The sequence below is a fragment of the Thalassophryne amazonica genome, chromosome 7, assembly GCF_902500255.1.
Source record: "Thalassophryne amazonica chromosome 7, fThaAma1.1, whole genome shotgun sequence".
NCBI classification, from domain to species: Eukaryota; Metazoa; Chordata; class Actinopteri; order Batrachoidiformes; family Batrachoididae; genus Thalassophryne; species Thalassophryne amazonica.
In genome coordinates this window covers 54023337-54051170 of record NC_047109.1, presented here as the reverse complement: position 1 = coordinate 54051170, position 27834 = coordinate 54023337, and the positions used below count along the sequence as shown (strand labels likewise).

Here is a 27834-nt window from a genome sequence, read left to right as displayed (position 1 = left end):
AAACCGGAAGCAGCCGAAAGGACAACAAAAACAGCCATAATAACTGTTTATATAGGGCTTTGCCAGCAGTCAAAGCACTAAACCTGAAGTCTAAAACTAAAAACAAATGCCAGTAATAAACATACTACAACCCCTGGCAAAAATTATGGAATCACCGGCCTTGGAGGATGTTCATTCAGTTGTTTAATTTTGTAGAAAAAAAGCAGATCACAGACATGACACAAAACTAAAGTCATTTCAAATGGCAACTTTCTGGCTTTAAGAAACACTATAAGAAATCAGAAAAAAAAATTGTGGCAGTCAGTAACGGTTACTTTTTTAGACCAAGCAGAGGGAAAAAAATATGGACTCACTCAATTCTGAGGAAAAAATTATGGAATCATGAAAAACAAAAGAATGCTCCAACACATCACTAGTATTTTGTTGCACCACCTCTGGCTTTTATAACAGCTTGCAGTCTCTGAGGCATGGACTTAATGAGTGACAAACAGTACTCTTCATCAATCTGGCTCCAACTTTCTCTGATTGCTGTTGCCAGATCAGCTTTGCAGGTTGGAGCCTTGTCATGGACCATTTTCTTCAACTTCCACCAAAGATTTTCAATTGGATTAAGATCTGGACTATTTGCAGGCCATGACATTGACCCTATGTGTCTTTTTGCAAGGAATGTTTTCACAGTTTTTGCTCTATGGCAAGATGCATTATCATCTTGAAAAATGATTTCATCATCCCCAAACATCCTTTCACTTGATGGGATAATAAAAGTGTCCAAAATATCAACGTAAACTTGTGCATTTATTGATATGTAATGACAGCCATCTCCCCAGTGCCTTTACCTGACATGCAGCCCCATATCAGCAATGACTGTGGAAATTTACATGTTCTCTTCAGGCAGTCATCTTTATAAATCTCATTGGAACGGCACCAAACAAAAGTTACAGCATCATCACCTTGCCCAATGCAGATTTGAGATTCATCACTGAATATGACTTTCATCCAGTCATCCACAGTTCACGATTGCTTTTCCTTAGCCCATTGTAACCTTGTTTTTTTCTGTTTAGGTGTTAATGATGGCTTTCGTTTAGCTTTTCTGTATGTAAATCCCATTTCCTTTAGGCGGTTTCTTACAGTTCGGTCACAGACGTTGACTGCAGTTTCCTCCCATTCGTTCCTCATTTGTTTTGTTGTGCATTTTCAATTTTTGAGACATATTGCTTTAAGTTTTCTGTCTTGATGCTTTGATGTCTTCCTTGGTCTACCAGTATGTTTGCCTTTAACAACCTTCCCAAGTTGTTTGTATTTGGTCCAGAGTTTAGACACAGCTGACTGTGAACAACCAACATCTTTTGCAACATTGTGTGATGATTTACCCTCTTTTAAGAGTTTGATAATCCTCTCCTTTGTTTCAATTGACATCTCTCGTGTTGGAGCCATGATTCATGTCAGTCCACTTGGTGCAACAGCTCTCCAAGGTGTGATCGCCAAAAAATCGTGCTCACTTGGAAATAATGACTATAGGCCAATAGCTTTAACATCTGTTGTAAGCAAGTGCTTTGAAAAGATTATGCTATTTTTCCTTAAGACGGTTGTTAACCCTGTACTTGATCCATTCCAATTTGCTTATAGGCAGAGTAGAGGCACTGACGATGCCATTAACAGCTTAACCCACTTTTCACTTAAGCACTTGGAAGATCCTACTGCTTATGCACGGATTTTATTGGTTGATTTCAGCTCAGCCTTTAATACATTACAGCCATACCTGTTGTTGTCCAAGTTAAAGGAAATGAATGTTAACCCACTTTTAATCAGATGGTATCATTCCTTTTTAACTAATAGATTACAACAAGTTAGAGTTAATCAAGCTCTTTCGGTACTCAAATCATCAAATACAGGTGTACCACAAGGCTGTGTCAGTTCTCCTGTTCTCTTCACTCTTTATACTAATAACTGTACAAATAACTACTGCAATAACTTTGTTTTTAAATTTTCTGATGATACAGCTATTTTGAGCCTACTGCACAAAGATTCAAGTCCAACAAAGTACTTCCTTGAAGTGAAACACTTTGTGCAGTGGTGTGATGACAACCACTTGGTTTTAAATGTCAATAAAACCAAGGAAATGATTCTGGATCCAAGGACTGTTGGGGACCATACTCCTGTGGTCATACATGGTATTCCCATTGACCAGGTCAACTCATACAAGTACTTGGGGCTGCACATAGACAATACCTTCGGCTGGACTGCACATGTGGACAGTTTGTGCTCCCGATTCCATCAAAGACTTTATTTCCTTCGTAGACTTCGTTTGTATGGAGTCAATCAGAAAATTATGTTGTTGTTTTACCAGGCAGTGTTAGAGAGCCTAGTTAGGTATGGCATGACTGCCTGGTATGGCAATCTTTCTGTACAATTTAAAACGAAACTTAACAGACAAATTGATGATGCAATGAAGATAATCGGAAAGAAACAATATCAGTCCCTCAGTTCACTCTATGAAGAGTCTGTTTTGAAAGCAGCTCAGAGGATACTGATGGATTCAGTTCATGTTCTTCACGCAGAGTACACTCTCCTTCCTTCTGGGAGAAGGTACAGAGTTCCTCGGAGTAGACTGAATAGATTTAAAATTCATTCGTCCCCATGTCTATTAAATTGTTAAACAATAATGTTTAAAATTGGAATTATGCAATATTTATGGTGTTTCTCCTGACTCCTGTCATGTTAATTTGTTATGGATGTGGTTGTGTTTTTATCTGTATTGTTTGTTTTCTCTTTTCTTGTAAGGCAACTTGCATGAGTCCAAGACAAATTTCCCTGAGGGGACAATAAAGTGTATCGTATGGTATCACTCCTTTTTAGATGCAGACTAACAAGCAGATCTGATTTGATGCAGGTGTTAGTTTTGGGGATGAAAATTTACAGGGTGATTCCATAATTTATTCCTCAGAATTGAGTGAGTCCATATTTTTTTCCCTCTGCTTGGTCTAAAAAAGAAACCGTTACTGACTGCCACAATTTTTTTCCTGATTTCTTATAGTGTTTCTTAAAGCCAGAAAGTTGCCATTTGAAATAACTTTAGTTTCGTGTTATGTCTGTGATCTGCTTTTTTTCTACAAAATTAAACAACTGAATGAACATCCTCCGAGGCCGGTGATTCCATAATTTTTGCCAGGGGTTGTACTACAGAGCACAAAAATCCAAAATTAAAAAGCTGATGAAAAACAACAACAAATGGACTCACGTTTTTAATGGAGTGTTTCCAACGTTGTGGGCCAACAATCCACACTCATCTGAACATTTCTTTAGTTCAAACTATCAAATATCGTCCGGTATGTTGCGCACTGTACATTTATTTGTACATCTTCATCATTTTTGTAATTTAAAAGTAATATGTTAAGTAACAGTACAGGCTGTGGTGTACACATGTGCTGTTGTTACACACACACACACACACACACACACACACACACACACACACACACACACACACACACACACACACACACACACACACACACACACACACACACACACACACACACACCCGCTCCCCGGAAACACTGTGCTAAAAGTGAGCTCCACACAGACAAAACCAAGGTGTGACTTACATGTTCTGAAAATACATACTTGGAATGAAAGCCTGCAGGCTGTTGGCCACATCTGTGCCACGTAATTCCAATTTTAATTAAAACCCAGTCAGCACCGTGGAGAGCACCAAAATAAACCCGCAGCCTTGTGAAACGCCTGAAAGAGATCCTCATCCCGACTGCATTCATCTCCATCAGCGTGGTGAGGCTGTTTCCTAACAGGCTTTCGATGCGGAAGGAAAGCTGCAGCGCGCACAGCCGTTTCAGCACCACAGACAGCGCACGCTTTATGACGAGGAGGAGCCTGTTTAGCATGCAGAGGCCGTTTTCAGCCTGGATACATACGCACACTGGCTCCGAAGCAATAATGCATGACTGAACATGAACTATTGAGACGTGAGGGACAGAGTGCCACCAACCGTATGCTGCCGGTAGTTACTTGTCGGCTGTTAACGAGGGAATCCGCGACGGCCTGCAAAGGAAGGCCGACCATATTAACGACACTCTGGCCCGTACAGCCATCGACATGAATGAGCTCCGATAACGTTTAGTACGCGGCGTGTCATCCGAATCAACAGACTGCATGTTGGTTAGAATGCGTAAAATCGCAGCCTGGTTTTCTGTCGGAAGCGTAACTAAAATGTACAAGCGAGCAGGGTGGCGGTGCTTAGAAGTGGCCTGTGTGCCCAGCGCAAATATCCCTTTGCATATAAAATTGTAGAGACGAAATAAGCATCCGGTGTTGAAATGGGACGTTTTATTAATACATGCGGTGTAGCGCTGAGTGGGAATAAGCGCGGCGGAGCGTGTACTTACTTTGAGTTCCGATGTGCTCGTCCTCCGGGTGGGACCTTTCTGGGAAAGCCCGCTGTCAGATTATTTGGTCAAAATGTGCATCTTTGCGGTGATGTGTATGGCTGTAATTATATGGCTGGAAATGTGCACGCAGCTCCGTGCATAAAAACGCGGCTTCCCCCACTGCGGTTTACGCGCGACAAGAAATGACAACACTTAAAAAAAAGAAAAATTATAGAAACGCATCCCAATAACCGACGAAACAAGTCACCACACACCCCTCCTTTGCTCCCTCTCTTCCCCCCTACAATCTTGAGCTCATTCGCGACGTCATGATGGAGACGCACGGTGCGTAAGTCCCTCCCTCACGCATCTTTTCCCCTCCTCCTCCTCAGTACAGACCTCCAAAAGCAAAATATCATAATGAATCTTTATGCGAGGCTTTGGCTTTATGATAACCCCACTGTTTGATCCCGTCGGGAATAATTACTGTGGCAGCAGGAGTCCACGCCACGGGTGGAGATGCAGATATGGCGCTGCGGTATTAACACTGCTAAGCCCTTCTCTAAAGCCCCCGTGCAGCTTAAAAGTAGATCAAGCGGGCGTTCAGTCATTTCTACAACACTGGTCATCTCCTAAACCCGCAGACTCCTTTATCTCCTTTCGTGTCTCCTCTTCCATCTATTCTGAGATCAACGTTCTGCTTCATATTTATACATGTGCTGAATAATTCAAGCCTGGCTGGGGAAGACATAACCCCTCCTCCTGTCTCCCATCTTGTAAGGCTGTAAAACTGCAACTCATTTAAAAATCATTCACATCAGGAAATTCGACTGCTCTCAGGAACTATCTGGTTTATTAAATAGAGGTTTGACAAACTGGACAGCATGAGATTCTGACAAAACAAGACAGCAGATTAAAAGTGCCAGATATTTTAAATACAGACACACAAAAGTGTGGGGGATTGTAACATCTGTACAACGTATTTGTAAATATTGAATTCACAACCGCATCTGTACATGTTAATATCTTCCAATTTCCTAATAATTACATACATTTACAAGTCATTTCTTGAGTTCACTGATGTTACATCTTAAACTGAACCAAAGTACACTATCATAAAACACAAGTTACAGAAGGTAAACACAATATCTCTTCAAGTCTGACCAGCAACGATGTTTGACACCAACTGGTACAAGAGTGCAGTTGTTCAGAACTCCAGATGACTTCACATTAAAACACTTCTAAGTTTGTGACAATGCATCAAGGCACACTTCAACTGACAAGGTCAATTTTTTTTAAGAAAAAAAGTTGCTGCCAAATAAAGTTACATGTAGAAATGTAAACAAATACATAGTTGAGAAGTGCTTTTACATCGTACACTACAGCATGGCAGGTAAAAACAAAAATAGGAGCTTATCTTAGCATTAATGACATCAGCGTTAATTTTATTGTATAGCCCTGATTCCATCATAAACGTCTCGAAATAGCTTTCAAGGAGTGCATGCTTGCAACTTTTTTTTTTTTAAACTGCTCAATTCGTATTAATCTTTCAAGAATTTTCGAAAAACATTCTTTCGTGCAGAAAATAAATACACTTACAAGAAATAAATAAATGAAATGTGAAAACAAACATGCCTTCGCTACTCTGCATTGATAGAATCGTTTTTGTCATTTTTCCTTAAGGACGAACTGAGCAGAGATGTCGGCGTGCACGGAGAGCGCACACTGCCACCTCTACCTTGAAGTGGTCACTAATGTGACTCAACATGACTTGAGGGGGGATAAAAATGGAAGATTTGTTTTCCACAGTCACACCAAATTAGATCAATTATTAGCCCAGGAAAGGAAGGAATGAAGCCTTTCCAAATGCTTCCATACAGGGTTTTAGCTCATTGTGTGTGACGTCTTCATGCTGAAGGAATAAAGTTGCCCCTCAGAGGGAGTGAACATACTTTGTTTGTGCTGAGGGAAGTAAGCTGTAGCTCACAGTAAGTGTCCTAACTAGTTCTTTAATATGTTGTGATCTGTATCAGACTAATAATATGTCAGTCAGCCTGTGTGTGTTTATTTACACAAAGTACTGGACCTGTGCAGCTGTGACCAAGCTCACCTCTTACAGGTCCAGTAAATTCACTGTGATTGTTGTGTATGTTGTGGGGCACAGTCATCTGTACCCGTTCGTTGACCTACATTATAAACTCTAGTTTTACCAATGTAAGTTCATAAACTGAAGCTTCTGTGGTGCTGTTTGTAAAACTGCTGCTGGCGCTCTTTGGCGCTCGCCTCAATAAGCCTGTCCCTTTTATCCACCCCACCGCCTCTTTCTTTCTCCCCTTCATCACCTGTTACACTCCCAACATCACTCAGGTCCCCAAGGTGCTCGACGGAGTCGTATTTCTCCAAGTCGGAAGCAATGGTCTGCAGACTGTAGACGGACAGGGAATCTGAACCTGCCCGGTCCCTGTCCTTTCCATTATTCTCCTCCTTGTACTTCTCCACCAGGCTGTTTGCTGCATCTAATTGATCTTTATCCAATGCAACCCCGCCGCAAGCGCCGCCTTCCTCTTGAACTTCTGTATTGGACTCTGCTCCAACAGGAGGGCGTCGGCCACCGCAGACAGAGGGCCGTCCTCCCTTGACACGCTGAGCGTGGATCTGCTCACTGATCTGCTCCAGGTTTCGCAAGGCGATGGAATAGCGGGTCTTGGCTTTAGCTACGTGCTGTTCCAGCTGCAGAACTTTGGTTTTGTGTTCCTGGAGTCACACAGAGGGCAACTTTGATGACCACACAGCAAGCGACCTGACAGACACCTCAAGTAAATGCATAAAATACACCACCACATTTGTTGCCAGGTCAGCAATGACTGAAGTTAAAGGCCTCTGAAAACAAGATTATTCTCCAGTGCCTCCTATACTGAAAATGTGGGTGCGCAGACCCTTGACGTTCCATTTTTATTTCACACATCTCACAATCTGGGGAAAAAAATATAACGAAAGAAATGGTTTAGACAAGCACAACAGAAAACCCTTTTCATGGCATGAAACTTCATTAAGTTCAGGTGTATGTCTTTGTCACTGATTCATGAACATTGTTCTCAGGAATCTGCAGATATTGACTGGAATCCATACGACCTCAACTTTAACAAGATTGCCAGTACCTGCACTGGCCACACAGCCACACAGTATAATGGAACCACCTCCAAATTTTACTGTAGGTAAACAAGTGTTTTTCTTGGAATGTTGTGTTCTTTTTCTGTCATGCATACCACCCCTTGTTATGTCCAAATAACTCAATTTTAGTTTCATCAGTCCACAGCACCTTATTCCAAAATGAAGCTGGGTTGTCCAAATGTGCTTTAGCATACCTCAAGCGACTGTCTGTGGCGTGTAAGCAGAAAAAGCTTCCTCTGCATTACTCTCCCATACAGCATCTCGTGCAAAATATGCTATATAGTTGAACGATGCACAGAGACACTATCTGCAGCAAGATCATGTTGTAGGTCTTTGGAACAGGTCTGTGGGTTGACTATGACTGTTCACACCATCCTTCACTTCAGCTTATCTAAGATTTTTCTGCCTTAAGTTAAGGCCCACTTTGGGCCTTAACTTGTACTGTGCCTGTGGTCTTCCATTTCCTCACTATGTTCCTAACATTGGAAACTGACAGAGGAAAGCTCTAAGACAGCTTTTTGTATCCTTCCCCTAAACCATTATGTTGAACAATCTTTGTTTTCAGGTCATATGAGAGTTGTTTAGAGGCTCCCATGTTGCCACTCATTAGAAAAGATGTAAAGAGGGGAAACATTTACAATTGGCCACCTTAAATACCCTTTCTCATGAATGGATTCACCTGTGTAAGGAGATCAAGGGTCAGTGAGCTTACCAAACCAATTATGTTTCAATAATTAGTGCTAAATGTATTCAAATCAAAAAGACAAGGGTGCCCAAATTTTTGCACCTGCCTAGTTTTGTTTAATTATTGCACACTTTCGGTAAATTCTAGGAACTTCATTTCACTTCTCAAATATCAGTGTGTTCGTCTGCTATATGATATATTTAACTGAAATTTCCAATCCAGATAACCAATGATTTATAAAGGAAAATCATGAAAATTATCAGGGGTGCCAAACTTTTGCATACAACTATCTCCAAACTCACTCATTTATTAATCTACTTTTGACAAACTCTTATATGCTGGCTCACAGTGTCAGCAGGAAGTTTACCTTCCTTACATATACTAGCAAAGCAACAGCAGGATGTGGCCAAATCTGTGGGGTATCCACAGACTACAAACCAAAGGCCCTCCCTGGCAAGCAAAGAGCTTATGTATGAAGACACTCATTTCCATAGCAGAAACTCATGGGAACACCCAGGGAACGCCCCCCAAAAGGTGACTTTTAGGGCCTTCTTCAGGGAGCTGAAAAACCATTGGACGGGGATAGACACCGACTGGTCAACTTACGCAGGAGAAAATGACAACAAGTGCCATGCCAGACCAGGGAAACAAGAGCAAGCAGAGGCAACAGATGGATCAACAAGGAGGTACAAGTGTTGTCGTTCTTCTGTGGTCAAGATCCAGTGAGGATTTGTGTCCTCAAGGAGGAAAAAAGACAAATGACATTGTGGTCATAATTGTTGCAGAATTATGTTACTGCATACAAAGTTGCATGTGCCTGGTGGATCTTCACCACACTGTAAACGCTGACAAGTTGACTTTACTTTAAAAAAAAAATGTGGAAAGATTGCCCGGGGAAAAAAAAAAAAAGACAAGAACAAGCATTTTGTTTGATGTAAAATAAACTAGCATGGTTATTTTACATGAAAGTAGTACTTGTTCCTTATCATTTCCTTTTTTGTTTTTTTTTACAGTAAAGTCAACTTGTCAGGTTTAGCAGTACACAAGGAGGACACATTAGCTGAGAATTATTACAGGGCCATTCCTTAAATGTTGTGAAGTAGGTCAAGTTCCAGAGGTGAAAATTGATTTAATCACTGTGGAACCTCAAATCCTTTAAGAGAAAGAGGTTCTGCCTGTGCCCTCACAGAAGTTATTTAATTATCGACTCCCACAAAACAAACAAGAACAAAAAAACCTTTAATATTACTGAATGTGTTGTAAGTTGGTATTTGATGTATACTACAGGTATTTTCAGGTCATTGTTTCAGCATAGACACAATGTCTGACTGAATATGAAGTTTTCAGCTGACTGCTGAAAAGGTGGCTCAACTTAAATTTGAAACCTTCTATCCTCAGTGGGTCCTCAGTGGGCCAAATTTCACGACATGCGCCATGCCACTCTCTCTAAGATCATGCGATCCTGTACACATCAAAGACTCTTTTGTGACCTCTGCACTGTACATGTCTGGGATGCTTCACAGATTTATGAATAAATGCATATATTAAATTAAAAGTTAGGCAGATGGGACAATTATGCAGTGTCATCAAAAAATGGAATGAAGTGTCTTTGGACTGCTGGCTCCCAGACACAAAACAAAGTACATGGTGCAGAGACTCAATAGCCAAGGAAAATAAAGTTATAAAGCAGACAGATTCATTAAAAAAGTCATCAAAAACTACAGACCTGTGCTGTTTAATCACTACACACAACAAGACAGTCTGAAAAGAGCAAGTGGGTGAGACAGAGAAAGAGTAGCATGAACAGTTCATGTCAAAAATTGTATCATGTTCTTTCACTCAAGACAACTGTTATAAATTCACTCACATTCTTCTAGAATTCAGTATTTGTTACTAGATCAAGAGTGGGTGGAAAGGCAGATCAACTTTCATGGGTCAGTTACTCCGTCTTTAATTCACACAATTCTACAGAATGGAATACTCACAGAGGACACGGCTTTCAGCCTAAGTGTGAAAGGGGATCTTGTTTCCTAAATATGTTCACAGTCACCAGTGGAGAAGGAAGCAAGGAGGAAACGCTTCAGCATCATGATGAAGGAAGATAAACCTCAGCACAGTGACTGAATTCACCTTTAACTGCCACATACGCAAATACTTTAGTAGCTAATAAAGTGTTATGAGGGCGAGAAAAAAAACAACAAAAAAATTTCTAATGACCGTTGTAATGTCTGTTAAAGTACTGGGACCACACTTTTATTCAGATACATGTATCAAATTAAATTTGATTTATTAAAGCTCATGTTCTCTCCAAGGCCATAAAGGTGGCTGTGGTCTGCCTGACAATAATTCACCTACAGTAGAAGTCCTCTCTCACTCATTCACTCACTCACAAGAAGGAAAAAGATAGACTCTTCTCAGACTGAACCAACAGCACCTATTCTGTGTCATCAAGGTCCACTCTAAGGGCAAGTATTTTCCAAAACAAAACTGCAGGTATACACACAGACATTTCAGGTCCCCACCCGAATGACACCCGCAAGGTGAGTTATTTGTCCCCTCACCCAATGGAGGGACATACAAATGCTGTCCGTTTCACACCTGTGACACCCGTTTCATTCCGATCACTAAAGCCTCATTTGCATTGTAGATAGTTTGCCTGTTACTCACTGGATGTGTGCAACCTGAAGAACCTTAGCTTGGGGACTAAAAATATGCATGTGAGTACACAGAACCTTGGCTTTTCAATAAATAAATTAAAATCCATTTATTTGCCAAAATATACACACGAGGTGCATCCAAAACATAACCAACCTTATGTTATCACACAAACAAATGCAGCATGAGGGGTGTCATTTGGAGAGGTGAAGGAAACCTTCTTGCACATAAGCAATTTCTTTTATAGTCCGCAAAGCACGCACCTGAAATTATCAAGCCAAAGAGTGCAGATGTCCTGCGCCTCTGCTGGATTTTCATGACACTACATGAGACCATGCACAAGCCAAAATGACCACATAACTGACAGAATACAGACTTTGGTCATGGAGAACCATTGTGTCACCATACAAGAACGCGGGGATTAGCACAATCTCCATTTTAAGACAGGATTTGAGCATGCAAAGAGTGTCAGCAAAATTCCTGCCAAAGGAGCTGACGGTGGAGGAGAACCAACTGCATCTGGAAGTCCCGCAGGCACTCATTCTGCTCAGCTGATTCAGGCTTTCCTGGACAAGCACAACACATGTGATTCCTCAGACTCTACTGTCTCACACATACTTCTTCCAGCGGATCTGCCATTGACAGAAGCATTTCTAGAAGTCTTCTTTGGAATGGTGCCCAACTGGGCGGTCACTATTTGAGACTTCTTACAATTCAAATACTGTCCCTTTTAGTGTCGTTTTGAAGGGATGGTGATGGTGTAGTTGGGGGACGTGATGGTCTAGTGGTTAAGCGTTGGGCTTGAGATCAGAGGATCCTTGGTTCAAATCCCAGCCTGACTGGAAAATCACTAAGGGCCCTTGGGCAAGGTCCTTAATCCCCTAGGTGCTCCCGGTGTGTAATGGGCACCTAGCATGGCAGCAGCATGACAATGGGGTGAATGTGAGGCATTGATGTGTAAAGCGCTTTGAGCATCTGATGCAAATGGAAAAGCGCTATATGAATGCAGTCCATTTACCATTTGAACAGCCAGAAATGAGAGCGCGCCATATGAGGAGAGTAGGAACTCTCACCAAATTACAGGAGTGATGTGTTTGGGGGGGGGGGGGGGGGGGGGAGAACAAAAACAAAACAAAAAAAACCCCACACCCCTGAATGAGCTCTCTGCATGCCTAAATCCTCTGTCAAAAGAACCCCGCCTCAAGTCGTTCAGTCACGTTAAAATCTGACAGAGGCACAGTACATGTCTGCGCTCTTTGGCTTGGTGCTCGCGGCTGGTGTACACTGCGGACGAGAAAAAAAAAAAATTGCAAGGCTCCCTTCACTGCTCCATCAAATGACACCTAGCATGCTGCATTTGTGTCCGTGGGATAAAATAAGGTCGGATACTTTTTGGATGCACCTCCTAAACATAGTTCTACACAAAGTACCCATTCATAGTAGAGTATGCTGGCTTGCTAAGGGCTAATAATAGTCACCAATAATTAGTGTCGTTACCAATATTTTGGTGGAAATTTGGTTTTTATTCAAATATCAATCGTGATGAAGGACAGCAAATAAGAGAATTCTGTTATATAAGTGGTTAGAAAAATTTCTAAATTTTTGCTGCTGTTTCTACATAGTATGGGCAAATCCCAACAGCCCATAAATATTAATAACTTTGATTGTTTGTGCGCATGCATCAAACAGCAGCTCAGAGTATTCAGCCTTCTTGAAGTTGCTGACTGGAGTCCTGCATGGGGCTCTGGTGGGTGATTCCATTGTACTGTTGGGGGAGTTCAACACACACAAAGGCAATGGCAGAGACACCTGGACAGGCATGACTGACTGCGAGGAACAGCCTCTCTGATCTAAACCCAAGCAGTCATTTGTTATTGGACTTCTGTGGTAGTCATGGATTGTCCATAACAAACACCATGCTTGAACATATGGATCCTCATAAGTGTACATGGTAACAGAGCACTCTAGGCTGAAGGTCGATCGATTTTGTGATCATATCATCTGATCTGATGCTGCATGTTCTGGACACTGTTGAAGAGAGGGGCAGCGCTATCAACTGATCAACATCTGGCGGCGAGTTGGATCAGAGGATGGGGGAGGACTTTGAACAGTTCTGGTAAGCCCAAACAATAGTATGGGTGAACTGGGAAGGTCTGGAGGAGTCCACTGTTTGAACGATCTTTAACTCAAACCTCCAGTGGAGCTTTTCTGGTTTCCATGTGGAGGTTGGGGGCATTGAACCAGAATGGGCAATGCTCAAAGGTTCCATTGCTAAAAGCTGCAGTGGGGAGCTGTGGCCTGAAGGTCTTAGGTGTCTCAAGGGCCGGCAACCCTCGAACACTGTGGTGGACACTGGTGGTCAGGGAAGCCATCCGACTTAAGGAGGAGTCCTTCTAGGATATGTTATCTCGGAGGACTCTGGAGGCAATTGCAAGGTACTGACAGGCCCAAAGGGCAGCAGTCTCTGGTGTGAGGGAGGCAAGACAATGGGTGCGGGAGGAGTTCAGAGTAACCATGGAGAAGAATTTTTCGGTCAGCACCAAGGTGCTTCTGGCACACTGTGAGGCACCTGAGGAGGCGAAAACGGGATAGCATCCAAGCGGTCTACAGTAAGGATAGGACTCTGTTGACCTCAACTGAGGAGGTAATCGGGCGCTGGAAGGAACACTTTGAGGAACTCCTGCATCAGACTGGAGCACCCTCTATAGTAGAGGCAGAGCTGGAAATTGATAGGGGATCATAATCAGTTTCCCTGGTGGAAGTCACTGAGGTTGTCAAACAACTCCACAGTGGCAAAGCCCCAGGGGTTGATGACATCAGTCAAGAAATGTTGAAGGTTCTGGGTGTGGAGGGACTATCTTGGATGAGATGTCTCTTCAACACTGTGTGGAGGTCTAGGAGAGTGCCTAAGGAGTGGAAAACTGGGGTGGTAGTGCCCATATTTAAAAAAAGGGAACCTGTGAGTGTGTGCCAATACAGGGGCATCACACTATTCCCTGGTAAAGTCTACTCCAGGGTGCTGGAAAGAGCGCTTGGCTGATGGTCAAACCAACCAGTGCTTCACTCTCACACGGATCCTGGAGGGGGCCTGGAAGTATGTCCAGCCAGTCTACATGCATTTTGTGGACTTCCACAAAACACATGAACCCATGTACAAGATTGGGTACCCTGGGAGATACTGTGGGAGGTGCTGTGAGAGTATGGAGTGAGGGGGTCCGTTCTCAGGGCTATCCAATCTCTGCGCTCACAAATCAAGAGCTATTTTCGGATTCCCGGCAGTAAGTCGGACTCGTTTCCAGTGGGGATTGGCCTTCACCAGGGCTGCCCCAGTCATAAATCTTGTTTGTGATACTCATAGACAGGATATATAGGTGTAGTAGGGGCAAGGAGGGTCATTCTCAGTTTGGTGGGCTCAAGTTCTCATGACTTCTTTTTGCAGATGACGTGGTCCTGCTTGCTTCATCGACCTGCGACCTCAAGCACTCACCGGTTCAGTTTGCAGCCAAGTGTGGGATGGAGATCAGCACCTCTAAATCTGAGGCCATGGTTCTCGGCAGGAAACCAATGGATTGCCTAGGGAATTAGGTCTTGCCCCAAGTGAAGGAGTTCCAGTACCTCAGGATCTTGCTGAGGAAAAGGGAGCAGAGACAAAAAAAAAACAAATCTCTCGATCTACTGGTCAGTCTTCCTTCCTACTCTCACCTATGGTCATGACCAAAAGAACTAGGTCAAGTGTACAAGAAGCCGAAATGGGTTTCCTCAGGAGGGTGGCTGGTATCTCCCTTAGAGATAGGGTGAGAAGCTTAGCCATTCCCGAGAGACTCTAGAGCCACTGCTCCTTCACGTCAAGAGGAGCCAGCTGAAGTGGTTCGGGTATCTGGTAAGGATGCTCTCTGGGCTCCTCCTGAGGGAGGTGTTCCATGCATATCCAACTGGGAGGAAACTCCGGGGAAGACCCAGGACCAGATGTAGAGATTAGATCTCTACACTGGCCTGGAAACACCTCGGTAGTGCCCAGTCAGGGTTGGTTCACATGGCACAGGAAAGGGAAGTTTGGGGTCCCCTGCTGGAGCTGTTGATCCGTGACCTGACACTGGATAAGCAGTTTAAGATTTATATATGTATGGATATGTATCAGCTATACAACTACATGTGAAACTTACTGCAAATGCAATATGATGACAGAGAGAGAAAGAATAAATAAAAAAATAAATCACAGCCAAGTCATTTGTGTAACTTGGTTGTGAGTTTGGCTTATAAGTTACCTCCAAGATGTGGTTGAACTGGGCCTTAAGCTCAAAGTAAGGTTTAGATTTTAAGATGGCTCTTTTGAGAGACTTCTGAAGCATCTGAACCCGGGCCTCAGCTTCTTGACAGGCATGGGTAACACGCATGTGCTCCTGCTCACTGCGGAGTCGCTCCTCCTCGGCTTCGTTCACCTGGGAAAGAAAAACAAGAACTGGGTGTTCACACAGCAAGAGCATCAGCATGTGGAAGAGGGATACGGGCAATGGAAGTGACGTCACAGAGCCCTGCAAAGAGACTGATGGAGCTTCAGCTGTTTCACAAATGGATTAACATAAGATCAACTTTATTTATCCAGAAGGAAATTATTTTGCCAGAGTATCGCAACAGTAAACAATGTTGGCGTCATTTTGTCTTTAGTAAACCCCAAAATAGAAGTCAGAGCTGTTAGTAATAAAGTAAATCCTGAAATTTCTGCTTGTATGACTTCCATGGAACTAGACTGTAAACTTAGTGATCAGCAGTGGTCTGTTTGACATTCTGAAGGAATCTTTGATTTCCAGTGTAGGAAAAGTAGCTTTTTACAAGTGTTGTCCCAGTTGTCTTACTGACAAGTAGGACAAAATCTTTAATGTCTAACCCTGCAACCCCACTACCTTAAAAAGAGAAAAAGGAAAAACAATCCAATACTAGATTTTCTTCCAAGTGAATCAATAAATGAGCAAAAGTGGTGTAAAGGTAATAAGACCAAAACAGAACTATTCCTTGGCCTTTTCACAAGTTAATAAACACAAAAACAATACAGTGAGTAATTACTGAAGAAAGGTTATATCAGTTTAATCATTTTTTAAGTTCCTACTGTGTCTTTCTTTGGATCATGTACACCAGGAAGGCCAGATTTCAGTGTTAACTTTGTGTTCAATATATTAATATGTATGTGCATATATTAATTTACATGCACATTTTTTCAGTTTGCAATAAATATTTTTAATTATTTGAGTTCCAACTTCATAAGAATAAATTTTTGGTCCAAACATATTAAAGAAGTCTTGTTTGTGAGATTGACTGCCAAAACGTTACTGACTACACTAGTGTGACATTACACTGTACAAAATTAAATCATTGCTATACAAACTGAGCTGCTTGCTCTGCTGCCACCACGACCCGGACCTGGATAAGCAGCTGAAAATGAAAAAAAATGAATGAATGAAATACAAACTTAACATCTAAATTTAGAAGACAACCTGTGGTACATTTGATTTTATTTGTTTATTTAGCACAAAATAAACTCATACAAAATAATGTATATACATTAAAACAACAAAAGAGAGGAAAGAAAAAAAAATACAATATAAGTAATGTGCAAGGGAGTGGTGGAAGCCAAAAGGCTTATAAAGAATCCACTCCCAAACAAAGCAAACATAACAGAATACAACAGAATTACACCATTTTTCCAGATTAAAACAAATCATTGTAAATACTCCTGCAGGACCTTCGCTTTTAGTCCAATTTTATACGTATATAAGGTGATAGATGGATTCATGAGATGTACATCATCATTCCAAGATTTAACGCCATGATATCTGATGTGATGCTGATAATGAGTTGCTCTATGCAAAGGTAAATGCAAATGTGCAGCCTGCCTGGTCGGATAATTATGAATTTGATGGTTATGCACAAAATAATATTTAATGAAGGAAGGCCACTTAATATCATAGAGAGCTCTGAAAACAAACGTACAAGTCAAGAAAATGTTTATATGGAAAATATTTAAAGTAGACCTGCATTGAAATAAATGCAGTCAGATCTTTGGACCAAAAAATGACATATTTACACATAACATCCTTCTGAATGTAGTCAAGTAAATCTGCAAGCCCAGATCTGTCATTCAACGGAGAAATCTTCGTTTAAAAATGACAAATTTACAGCTAAAATTTAGCCCTCCGCAAAACTGTCATCACATCCGGGACGCTACCGAGACGTAACAGAGAAGACCCTATCCCAGCATGCATTATGCACGCCAACTGTAATTTGTGGATTTACGACAGTTTGCATCTGCACCTTTTTCTTGTCTTATATGGAAGGATCTACTTTTTTTAAAACTTCATATTGTCTTGCGGCACGTTTGGTGAGTACACATTTCTTTTATTTGTGCTTGAAAATTATTTTGGGGGACTTTTTCATACGCCCGTTTGATTGAGTGGTGTCGCATTGAAAATCTACTGTCTTTCGCCTCCGGTGTTACCGTTGTGGGGTACGGAGGCGGGACCCGCAAAGAATTCAAGTCATTAAAAAGATATAAACCTCTCTCAGCGGCCATGGAGCTCTGCGGCTCCAATTACCGAGACGTGCGGTGCTGCGGATTTTGCCGCAAGACGTCTGTCCTTGCGAGCAACAGGTGTCACTGGCCACTTCGCATTAAAACAGCGAGCGTAGTCTCTGGACTTGTGCCAAGTTGGCTGCACCTCCATTCAGTAAACAGAGAGGTGGTGCCGGCTGCACAGCAGACACGGGGGCAATGTGAGTGGCCCGCTGCGGCCTTTATCAAGCCTGCAGACTCAGTAAGTGCATCGGAGGCAGAGCGACGCGTTGGGGAAGAACGTCGCCCGCTGTCGATGTCGCCGCTGATCTGAGCATGCAGAGCTGTATCTCACATTCATTGCTGCTTACGTTTGGATGTTGAAGCCAGGATGTGTATAACAGTAAGATTACTAAAAGATAAAATCAATTTCAATGCGGGATCGGACTGAAGGCGCAAGCACAACGTATTCTGCCGGACGTCACTGCAATGACCCGGATGTACAAACAGTTTTCGCTGAGGGCCAAATTTTAGCTGCAAATTTGTCATTTTTAAACGAAGATTTCTCAGCTGAGTTACAAATTTGGGCTTGCAGATTTACTTTACTGCATTCATAAGGGTCTTATAAATACATATCAGCTATTTCTTTCTGAGATCTGACCACATTTATTTCAATGCAGGTCTACTTTAAGAGCTGCAATTTAAAAACAGAGGTGCACTTGGAGCACAAGGTTTCAAACGAGTAGCTATTCGAGCAAATTTTTTTCTGTAGAAGAAATATTTTGTTTATATAAGCAAAGGTACTTCCCCATACAATATTACAATAACTTAAATATGGATAAACTAAACTATAATATAATGTTAAAAGACATTTGTGATGTATTAAATATCTTATTTTGCTTATGATTCCTACTGACTTGGTTATTTTATTTATTTATTTATTTTTTTACAAACATGATCAATATGTTCTCTCCAAGACAGTTTCTCATCTATCCACACACCCAAAAAAAAAAAACATAGATGAGACCCTAGATATTATTTCATTATCAATGCAAATTTTCATTACACCATGATTACATTTTTATTGCCAGCAAATAACATAAAATTAGACTTTTTTTATATATTTAACGATAATCTATTGGCTTTGAACCAGGTTGAATAATTACAAAGATCATCATTTAATGTACTATAACTATCAATATCTTTGCTGGAAATAAAAATAGTATCATCAGCAAACAACAAAGGGAATGTAGTAGTAGAAACAGACGCAAAATCATTAATATATATTATGAACAATAATGGACCCAGAATTGAACCTTGAGGTACTCCACAGTCTATACAATTGATATATGAGTCCAGGTTTAGAGAAACGTACTGTTTTCTTTCAGATAAATAATTACTAAGCCATGTGTGTACAGTTGCCTTAAATTCATATTTGTTTAACTTTGAAAGGAAAATTTCATGATTTACTGTATCAAATGCTTTTGAAAGATCTCAAAAAACACCAATACCAAACTCATTATTTTCCAAAGCTAAATGAATTCTATCCAATAATTCGATCAAAGCCATATAAGTTGAATGATTTTTCCGAAAACCATATTGATAATTATATAAAATTGAGTTCTTAAGCAAATGATTATTTAATCTTTTATAAACAAGTTTCCCCAAGATCTTTCAAAAACATGGCAAGACTGAGATAGGATGATAATTTGAAAAGGATGCAGAATCACCTTTTTTAAACAGAGGTATGACTTTAACAATCTTTAAATCAGAAGGTACTATGCCCGTTTTCAAAGAAAGAAAAAATGTAAGTGGTTCAGAAATTTCACATATAACAGATTTAACAACAGATGTACTTATTCCATCATGGCCAGTTGCAGATGGATGCAGACCAGCAATGATTTCACAAACTTCATTGGAATTTGTGGGTTCAAATACAACCATAGAAGGAAATGAACCTTTAATGTAATCAACAGGATTTATATTTGTGGAGTCAATTTTCTTTGCATGAGAAGTGCCAACATATGAAAAGAAATTATTAAACTAGCAAGCGATATCAAAAGCATCAGAGAAACTTCTAGATCCATCTGAAAAAGGTGACAGATATTTTGATAAACATGTTTTTCTTTTTAAGTAATTCACTGATTATTTTTCAAGGTCCCTTTAATATTGTTTATTGATTTTTGAAAATTGTCACTGAAGTATTTCTTCTTTGCAGTCCTAACAAGAGTAGTGTATTTGTTTTTATAGATTTTATAAGTTCAGAAATTTAAAAGGCGAAGGAAATGATAAATATTTTTTATACAACTTGTTTTTTCTGAATAAGGATTTTTGTAGTCCCTTAGAAAACCGTTTTGCTTTCTGGACGTATAACCAGATAATTTAATGATTGGAAATTATTTTTCGTAAGCTTCATTAAACATTTGCATGAAGACCTGATAGGCTAAATTGGGATCTGTTTCCATAAATATATTTTCAAAAGGATAGTCTCTTAAAGTTCATTTTCTTAGTAGTATTGAAATTTCTATAGTTTAGTAGACTTCTTATTTGGCATATAACAATTTTCCAATTCCACAATTTGAAATACTGGAAAATATTAAATAAAATATTATCTATTAATGTAGCAGAATATTCTGTAACTCTTGTTGGTTTGGTAAATGAGGTTTGGTACATAAAGTTTTAATAAGAACTGCGCTACTATAAACATTACAAAAAGTATCAAGTGAATCATGTGAAAATATGAAGCATAAAGAATAGAGTAAAAGAAAGAAAGAAAGAAAGAAAGCATGTGAATTGTATACATGTTATGATCATTATTACATTCAATATACGTGAGAAAACCTACTGTAACCAGCATTATGGAAGAAAAGAAAAAAAAAAAAAAAGAGTTGCCACTTGGTGTGGTTCGTATGATGTCAGCTACCTATCCAGCACCAAGAAGTGGTGTCCCATTTCTTAGAGAAATATAAACCACTCTCCTTTGTCCCACCATTCCTGAAGGGCCCTATCTGCTGAAGGGCACTTCAGATCAATCAGAATAGCCTTTATTTGCCAAGTATCGTCAAGGAAAGTATCTACAAGGAATTTCAATCAATCAATCAATTTTATTTATATAGCGCCAAATCACAACAAACAGTTGCCCCAAGGCGCTTTATATTGTAGGCAAGGCCATACAATAATTACGTAAAAACCCCAACGGTCAAAACGACCCCCTGTGAGCAAGCACTTGGCAACAGCGGGAAGGAAAAACTCCCTTTTAACAGGAAGAAACCTCCAGCAGAACCAGGCTCAGGGAGGGGCAGTCTTCTGCTGGGACTGGTTGGGGCTGAGGGAGAGAACCAGGAAAAAGACATGCTGTGGAGGGGAGCAGAGATCAATCACTAATGATTAAATGCAGAGTGGTGCATACAGAGCAAAAAGAGAAAGAAACACTCAGTGCATCATGGGAACCCCCCAGCAGTCTAAGTCTATAGCAGCATAACTAAGGGATGGTTCAGGGTCACCTGATCCAGCCCTAACTATAAGCTTTAGCAAAAAGGAAAGTTTTAAGCCTAATCTTAAAAGTAGAGAGGGTGTCTGTCTCCCTGATCTGAATTGGGAGCTGGTTCCACAGGAGAGGAGCCTGAAAGCTGAAGGCTCTGCCTCCCATTCTACTCTTACAAACCCTAGGAACTACAAGTAAGCCTGCAGTCTGAGAGCGAAGCGCTCTATTGGGGTGATATGGTACTATGAGGTCCCTAAGATAAGATGGGACCTGATTATTCAAAACCTTATAAGTAAGAAGAAGAATTTTAAATTCTATTCTAGAATTAACAGGAAGCCAATGAAGAGAGGCCAATACGGGTGAGATATGCTCTCTCTTTCTAGTCCCCGTTAGTACTCTAGCTGCAGCATTTTGAATTAACTTTTAGGACAACCTGATAATAATGAATTACAATAGTACAGCCTAGAGGAAATAAATGCATGAATTAGTTTTTCAGCATCACTCTGAGACAAGACCTTTCTAATTTTAGAGATACTGCGTAAATGCAAAAAAGCAGTCCTACATATTTGTTTAATATGGGCTTTGAATGACATATCCTGATCAAAAATGACTCCAAGATTTCTCACAGTACTACTAGAGGTCAGGGTAATGCCATCCAGAGTAAGGATCTGGTTAGACACCATGTTTCTAAGATTTGTGGGGCCAAGTACAATAACTTCAGTTTTATCTGAGTTTAAAAGCAGGAAATTAGAGGTCATCCATGTTTTTATGTCTGTAAGACAATCCTGCAGTTTAGCTAATTGGTGTGTCCTCTGGCTTCATGGATAGATAAAGCTGGGTATCATCTGCGTAACAATGAAAATTTAAGCAATGCCGTCTAATAATACTGCCTAAGGGAAGCATGTATAAAGTGAATAAAATTGGTCCTAGCACAGAACCTTGTGGATCTCCATAATTAACCTTAGTCTGTGAAGAAGATTCCCCATTTACATGAACAAATTGTAATCTATTAGATAAATATGATTCAAACCACCGCAGCGCAGTGCCTTTAATACCTATGGCATGCTCTAATCTCTGTAATAAAATTTTATGGTCAACAGTATCAAAAGCAGCAGTGAGGTCTAACAGAACAAGCACAGAGATGAGTCCACTGTTGGAGGCCATAAGAAGATCATTTGTAACCTTCACTAATGCTGTTTCTGTACTATGATGAATTCTAAAACCTGACTGAAACTCTTCAAATAGACCATTCCTCTGCAGATGATCAGTTAGCTGTTTTACAACTACCCTTTCAAGAATTTTTGAGAGAAAAGGAAGGTTGGAGATTGGCCTATAATTAGCTAAGATAGCTGGGTCAAGTGATGGCTTTTTAAGTAATGGTTTAATTACTGCCACCTTAAAAGCCTGTGGTACATAGCCAACTAATAAAGATAGATTCATCATATTTAAGATCGAAGCATTAAATAATGGTAGGGCTTCCTTGAGCAGCCTGGTAGGAATGGGGTCTAATAGACATGTTGATGGTTTGGATGAAGTAACTAATGAAAATAACTCAGACAGAACAATCGGAGAGAAAGAGTCTAACCAAATACCGGCATCACTGAAAGCAGCCAAAGATAACGATATGTCTTTGGGATGGTTATGAGTAATTTTTTCTCTAATAGTTAAAATTTTATTAGCAAAAAGTCATGAAGTCATTACTAGTTAAAGTTAAAGGAATACTCGGCTCAATAGAGCTCTGACTCTGTCAGCCTGGCTACAGTGCTGAAAAGAAACCTGGGGTTGTTCTTATTTTCTTCAATTAGTGATGAGTAGTAAGATGTCCTAGCTTTACGGAGGGCTTTTTTATAGATCAACAGACTCTTTTTCCAGGCTAAGTGAAGATCTTCTAAATTAGTGAGACGCCATTTCCTCTCCAACTTACGGGTTATCTGCTTTAAGCTGCGAGTTTGTGAGTTATACCACAGAGTCAGGCACTTCTGATTTAAAGCTCTCTTTTTCAGAGGAGCTACAGCATCAAAAGTTGTCTTCAATGAGGATGTAAAACTATTGACGAGATACTCTATCTCACTTACAGAGTTTAGGTAGCTACTCTGCACTGTGTTGGTATATGGCATTAGAGAACATAAAGAAGGAATCATATCCTTAAACCTAGTTACAGCGCTTTCTGAAAGACTTCTAGTGTAATGAAACTTATTCCCCACTGCTGGGTAGTCCATCAGAGTAAATGTAAATGTTATTAAGAAATGATCAGACAGAAGGGAGTTTTCAGGGAATACTGTTAAGTCTTCAATTTCCATACCATAAGTCAGAACAAGATCTAAGATATGATTAAAGTGGTGGGTGGACTCATTTACATTTTGAGCAAAGCCAATTGAGTCTAATAATAGATTAAATGCAGTGTTGAGGCTGTCATTCTCAGCATCTGTTTGGATATTAAAATCTCCCACTATAATTATCTTATCTGAGCTAAGCATTAAGTCAGACAAAAGGTCTGAAAATTCACAGAGAAACTCACAGTAACAACCAGGAGGAAGATAGATAACAACAAATAAAACTGGTTTTTGGGACTTCCAATTTGGATGGACAAGACTAAGAGTCAAGCTTTCAAATGAATTAAAGCTCTGTCTGGGTTTTTGACTAATTAATAAGCTGGAATGGAAGATTGCTGCTAATCCTCCGCCTCGGCCTGTGCTACGAGCATTCTGGCAGTTAGTGTGACTCGGGGGTGTTGACATTTAAACTAACATATTCATCCTGCTGTAACCAGGTTTCTGTAAGACAGAATAAATCAATATGTTGATCAATTATTATATCAGTTACTAACAGGGACTTAGAAGAGAGAGACCTAATGTTTAATAGACCACATTTAACTGTTTTAGTCTGTGGTGCAGTTGAAGGTGCTATATTATTTTTTCTTTTTGAATTTTTATGCTTAAATAGATTTTTGCTGGTTATTGGTGGTCTGGGAGCAGGCACCGTCTCTACAGGGATGGGGTAATGAGGGGATGGCAGGGGGAGAGAAGCTGCAGAGAGGTGTGTAAAACTACAACTCTTCTTCCTGGTCCCAACCCTGGATAGTCACGGTTTGGAGGATTTAAGAAAATTGGCCAGATTTCTAGAAATGAGAGCTGCTCCATCCAAAGTGGGATGGATGCCGTCTCTCCTAACAAGACCAGGTTTTCCCCAGAAGCTTTGCCAATTATCTATGAAGCCCACCTCATTTTTTGGACACCACTCAGACAGACAGCAATTCAAGGAGAACATGCGGCTAAACATGTCACTCCCGGTCCGATTGGGGAGGGGCCCAGAGAAAACTACAGAGTCCGACATTGTTTTTGCAAAGTTACACACCGATTCAATGTTAATTTTAGTGACCTCCGATTGGCGTAACCGGGTGTCATTACTGCCGACGTGAATTACAATCTTACCAAATTTACACTTAGCCTTAGCCAGCAGTTTCAAATTTCCTTCAATGTCGCCTGCTCTGGCCCCCGGAAGACAATTGACTATGGTTGCTGGTGTCGCTAACTTCACATTTCTCAAAACAGAGTCGCCAATAACCAGAGTTTGATCCTCGGCGGGTGTGTCGTCGAGTGGGGAAAAACGGTTAGAAATGTGAACGGGTTGGCGGTGTACACGGGGCTTCTGTTTAGGGCTACGCCTCCTCCTCACAGTCACCCAGTCGGCCTGCTTTCCCGGCTGCTCGGGATCTGCCAGAGGGAAACTAACGGCGGCTAAGCTACCTTGGTCCGCACCGACTACAGGGGCCTGGCTAACTGTAGAATTTTCCACGGTGCGGAGCAGAGTCTCCAATTCGCCCAGCCTGGCCTCCAAAGCTACGAATAAGCTACACTCATTACAAGTACCATTACTGCTAAAGGAGGCCGAGGAATAACTAAACATTTCACACCCAGAGCAGAAAAGTGCGGGAGAGACAGGAGAAGCCGCCATGCTAAATCGGCTAAGAGCTAGTAGCTGCGCTAAGCTAGCAGATTCCTAAAAACACACAAAGTGAATAATGTGTAAATAATTTAGAGGTGATTCAGCAGAGGGAGTGCTTTAGTTAAGGCACGTGAAGATTACACTGTGAAACAAATCGTTATCTAGGTAACTAGATCAATCTAACTGCGCAGATTAACAGCTAACAGATACAGCAAAACACCGCTGTGCTCCGGAACAGGAAGTGATACAATACCGCAGTGAGAGCCAACCACCAGTAGAGGCAAGCAAGAGCCAAAATCAGGCCTTTGACTCCACTTTTGAAGTGTACTCTCTCTATACAAACGTATAAATAAACACTAAATAAAAATCAGTAAAAATAAACTTTTGTACAAGAAATATGTGCAAAGGAGAAACAGACAAACAGAATTAAGTTAAGTTGTACAACCCCTGGCAGTAATTATGGAATCACCAGCCTCGGAGGATGTTCGTTCAGTTGTTTAATTTTGTAGAAAAAAAAGCAGATCACAGACATGACACAAAACTAAAGTCATTTCAAATGGCAACTTTCTGGCTGTAAGAAACACTATAAGAAATCAAGAAAAAAATTGTGGCAGTCAGTAACGGTTGCTTTTTTTACACCAAGCAAAAGGAAAAAAAAATATGGACTCACTCAATTCTGAGGAATAAAATTATGGAATCACCCTGTAAATTTTCATCCCCAAAACTAACACCTGCATCAAAGCAGATCTGCTCATTAGTCTGTATCTAAAAAGGAGTGATAACACCTTGGAGAGCTGTTGCACCAAGTGGGCTGACATGAATCATGGCTCCAACATGAGATGTCAATTGAAACAAAGGAGAGGATTATCAAACTCTTAAAAGAGGGTAAATCATCACGCAATGTTGCAAAAGATGTTTGTTGTTCACAGTCAGCTGTGTCTAAACTCTGGACCAAATACAAACAACATGGGAAGGTTGTTAAAGGCAAACATACTGGTAGACTAAGGAAGACATCAAAGCGTCAAGACAGAAAACTTAAAGCAATATGTCTCAAAAATCGAAAATGCACAACAAAGCAAATGAGGAACGAATGGGAGGAAACTGGAGTCAATGTCTGTGACCGAACTGTAAGAAACCGACTAAAGGAAATGGGATTTACATACAGAAAAGCTAAACGAAAGCCATCATTAACACCTAAACAGAAAAAAACAAGGTTACAATGGGCTAAGGAAAAGCAATCCTGGACTGTGGATGACTGGATGAAAGTCATATTCAGTGATGAATCTCAAATCTGCATTGGGCAAGGTGATGATGCTGGAACTTTTGTTTAGTGCCATTCCAGTGAGATTTATAAAGATGACTGCCTGAAGAGAACATGTAAATTTCCACAGTCATTGATGATATGGGGCTGCATGTCAGGTAAAGGCACTGGGGAGATGGCTGTCATTACATCATCAATAAATGCACAAGTTTACGCTGATATTTTGGACAGTTTTCTTATCCCATCAATTGAAAGGATGTTTGGGGATGATGAAATCATTTTTCAAGATGATAATGCATCTTGCCATAGAGCAAAAACTGTGAAAACATTTCTTGCAAAAAGACACATAGGGTCAATGTCATGGCCTGCAAATAGTCCGGATCTTAATCCAATTGAAAATCTTTGGTGGAAGTTGAAGAAAATGGTCCATGACGAGGCTCCAACCTGCAAAGCTGATCTGGCAACAGCAATCAGAGAAAGTTGGAGCCAGATTGATGAAGAGTACTGTTTGTCACTCATTAAGTCCATGCCTCAGAGACTGCAAGCTGTTATAAAAGCCAGAGGTGGTGCAACAAAATACTAGTGATGTGTTGGAGCGTTCTTTTGTTTTTCATGATTCCATAATTTTTTTCCTCAGAATCGAGTGATTCCATATTTTTTTCCCTCTGCTTGGTCTAAAAAAGTAACCGTTACTGACTGCCACAATTTTTTTTTCCTGATTTCTTATAGTGTTTCTTAAAGCCAGAAAGTTGCCATTTGAAATGACTTTAGTTTTGTGTCATGTCTGTGATCTGCTTTTTTTCTACAAAATTAAACAACTCAATGAACATCCTCCGAGGCCGGTGATTCCATAGTTTTTGCCAGGGGTTGTAGTATAAGATAGCATTGTGCCATTTGAGGTGGAATACTTCTAATTCTGAATTACGCCACTTTAGTTCTAAACCTCTTGCCTTATGCTTGAGGTCACGCAAGTAATCACTGAACCAATGTGACTGTTTTGGGGGGTGTGGTTTTAATATAGATGGCACAGTCATGTCGAGTGTAGTTTTGAACGCCGAGTTTAAACTGTCCACCGATTGGGAATTTTCCAAACATGAAGCTAAGATTTCAGGCAGTCTTGCTTTGAATTCAGCTGTAGTTGAGGAGCTGATGTGTCGCTGCAGTGATAAAGAAAGTTGTTTTTCCATTAAACATGGCAGCAAAACTGTAAACCTAAGAAGTGAGTGATCAGAGACCACCAATGCAAGAGACATGATGTCAATATTTGTGACAACAATGCCACGTGCAAGAACCAAATCTAGCATATTTCCACTAATGTGCGTCGAATTGCTGGAATCCTAATACATCCATAATTTCCATAAATGATTTGCAGAGGGGATCAGAAGGCTTATTTATATGAATACTGAAGTCACCAATCAGAATGTTATCTGCAGTAGTTGACAAGTTAGAGATAAACTCACCAAAATCATCTAAGAATTCAGAGTATAGGCCTGGGCCCAGTTTCATATAACAATCTAATCTTTCAGTCTACTAAACTTTCTTATTGGACTACAGTTAGTCACCCAACATTATCAATCCAATCATCATTTCACATCGATGGCTAAACTTGTAGATTAGCTCTCTTACCTTTGTCAACTGTTTCACAGGCATAACGGCCTCGCATGTGCTGATGTCGAGACAGTTTTGTTTACTTCCGGGTTGGTCGTT

At 40.6% G+C, this 27834-nt stretch overlaps 2 protein-coding genes across 3 annotated transcripts in view; both read right to left on the bottom strand.

The window, feature by feature from the left end:
• Positions 1–4605, bottom strand: part of gabbr1a (gamma-aminobutyric acid (GABA) B receptor, 1a) — a 442232-nt gene extending 437627 nt beyond the window's left edge. Inside the window, exon 1 of the mRNA XM_034174198.1 lies at positions 4401–4605. The gene's annotated coding sequence lies outside the window, so the exon portion shown is untranslated. The remainder of the gene's footprint in view (positions 1–4400) is intronic.
• A 611-nt stretch (positions 4606–5216) lies between these two features.
• The window catches only part of sh3bp5la (SH3-binding domain protein 5-like, a), a 75330-nt gene continuing 52712 nt past the window's right edge, over positions 5217–27834 (bottom strand). For both annotated transcript variants that reach the window (XM_034174196.1, XM_034174197.1), the window contains 3 exons: positions 15159–15332; positions 6508–7136; positions 5217–6458 (listed from right to left, as the gene is read on the bottom strand). In XM_034174196.1, the coding sequence (XP_034030087.1) occupies positions 6603–7136; positions 15159–15332 (708 nt within the window). In that variant the 3' untranslated portion in view covers positions 5217–6458; positions 6508–6602. The remainder of the gene's footprint in view (positions 6459–6507; positions 7137–15158; positions 15333–27834) is intronic.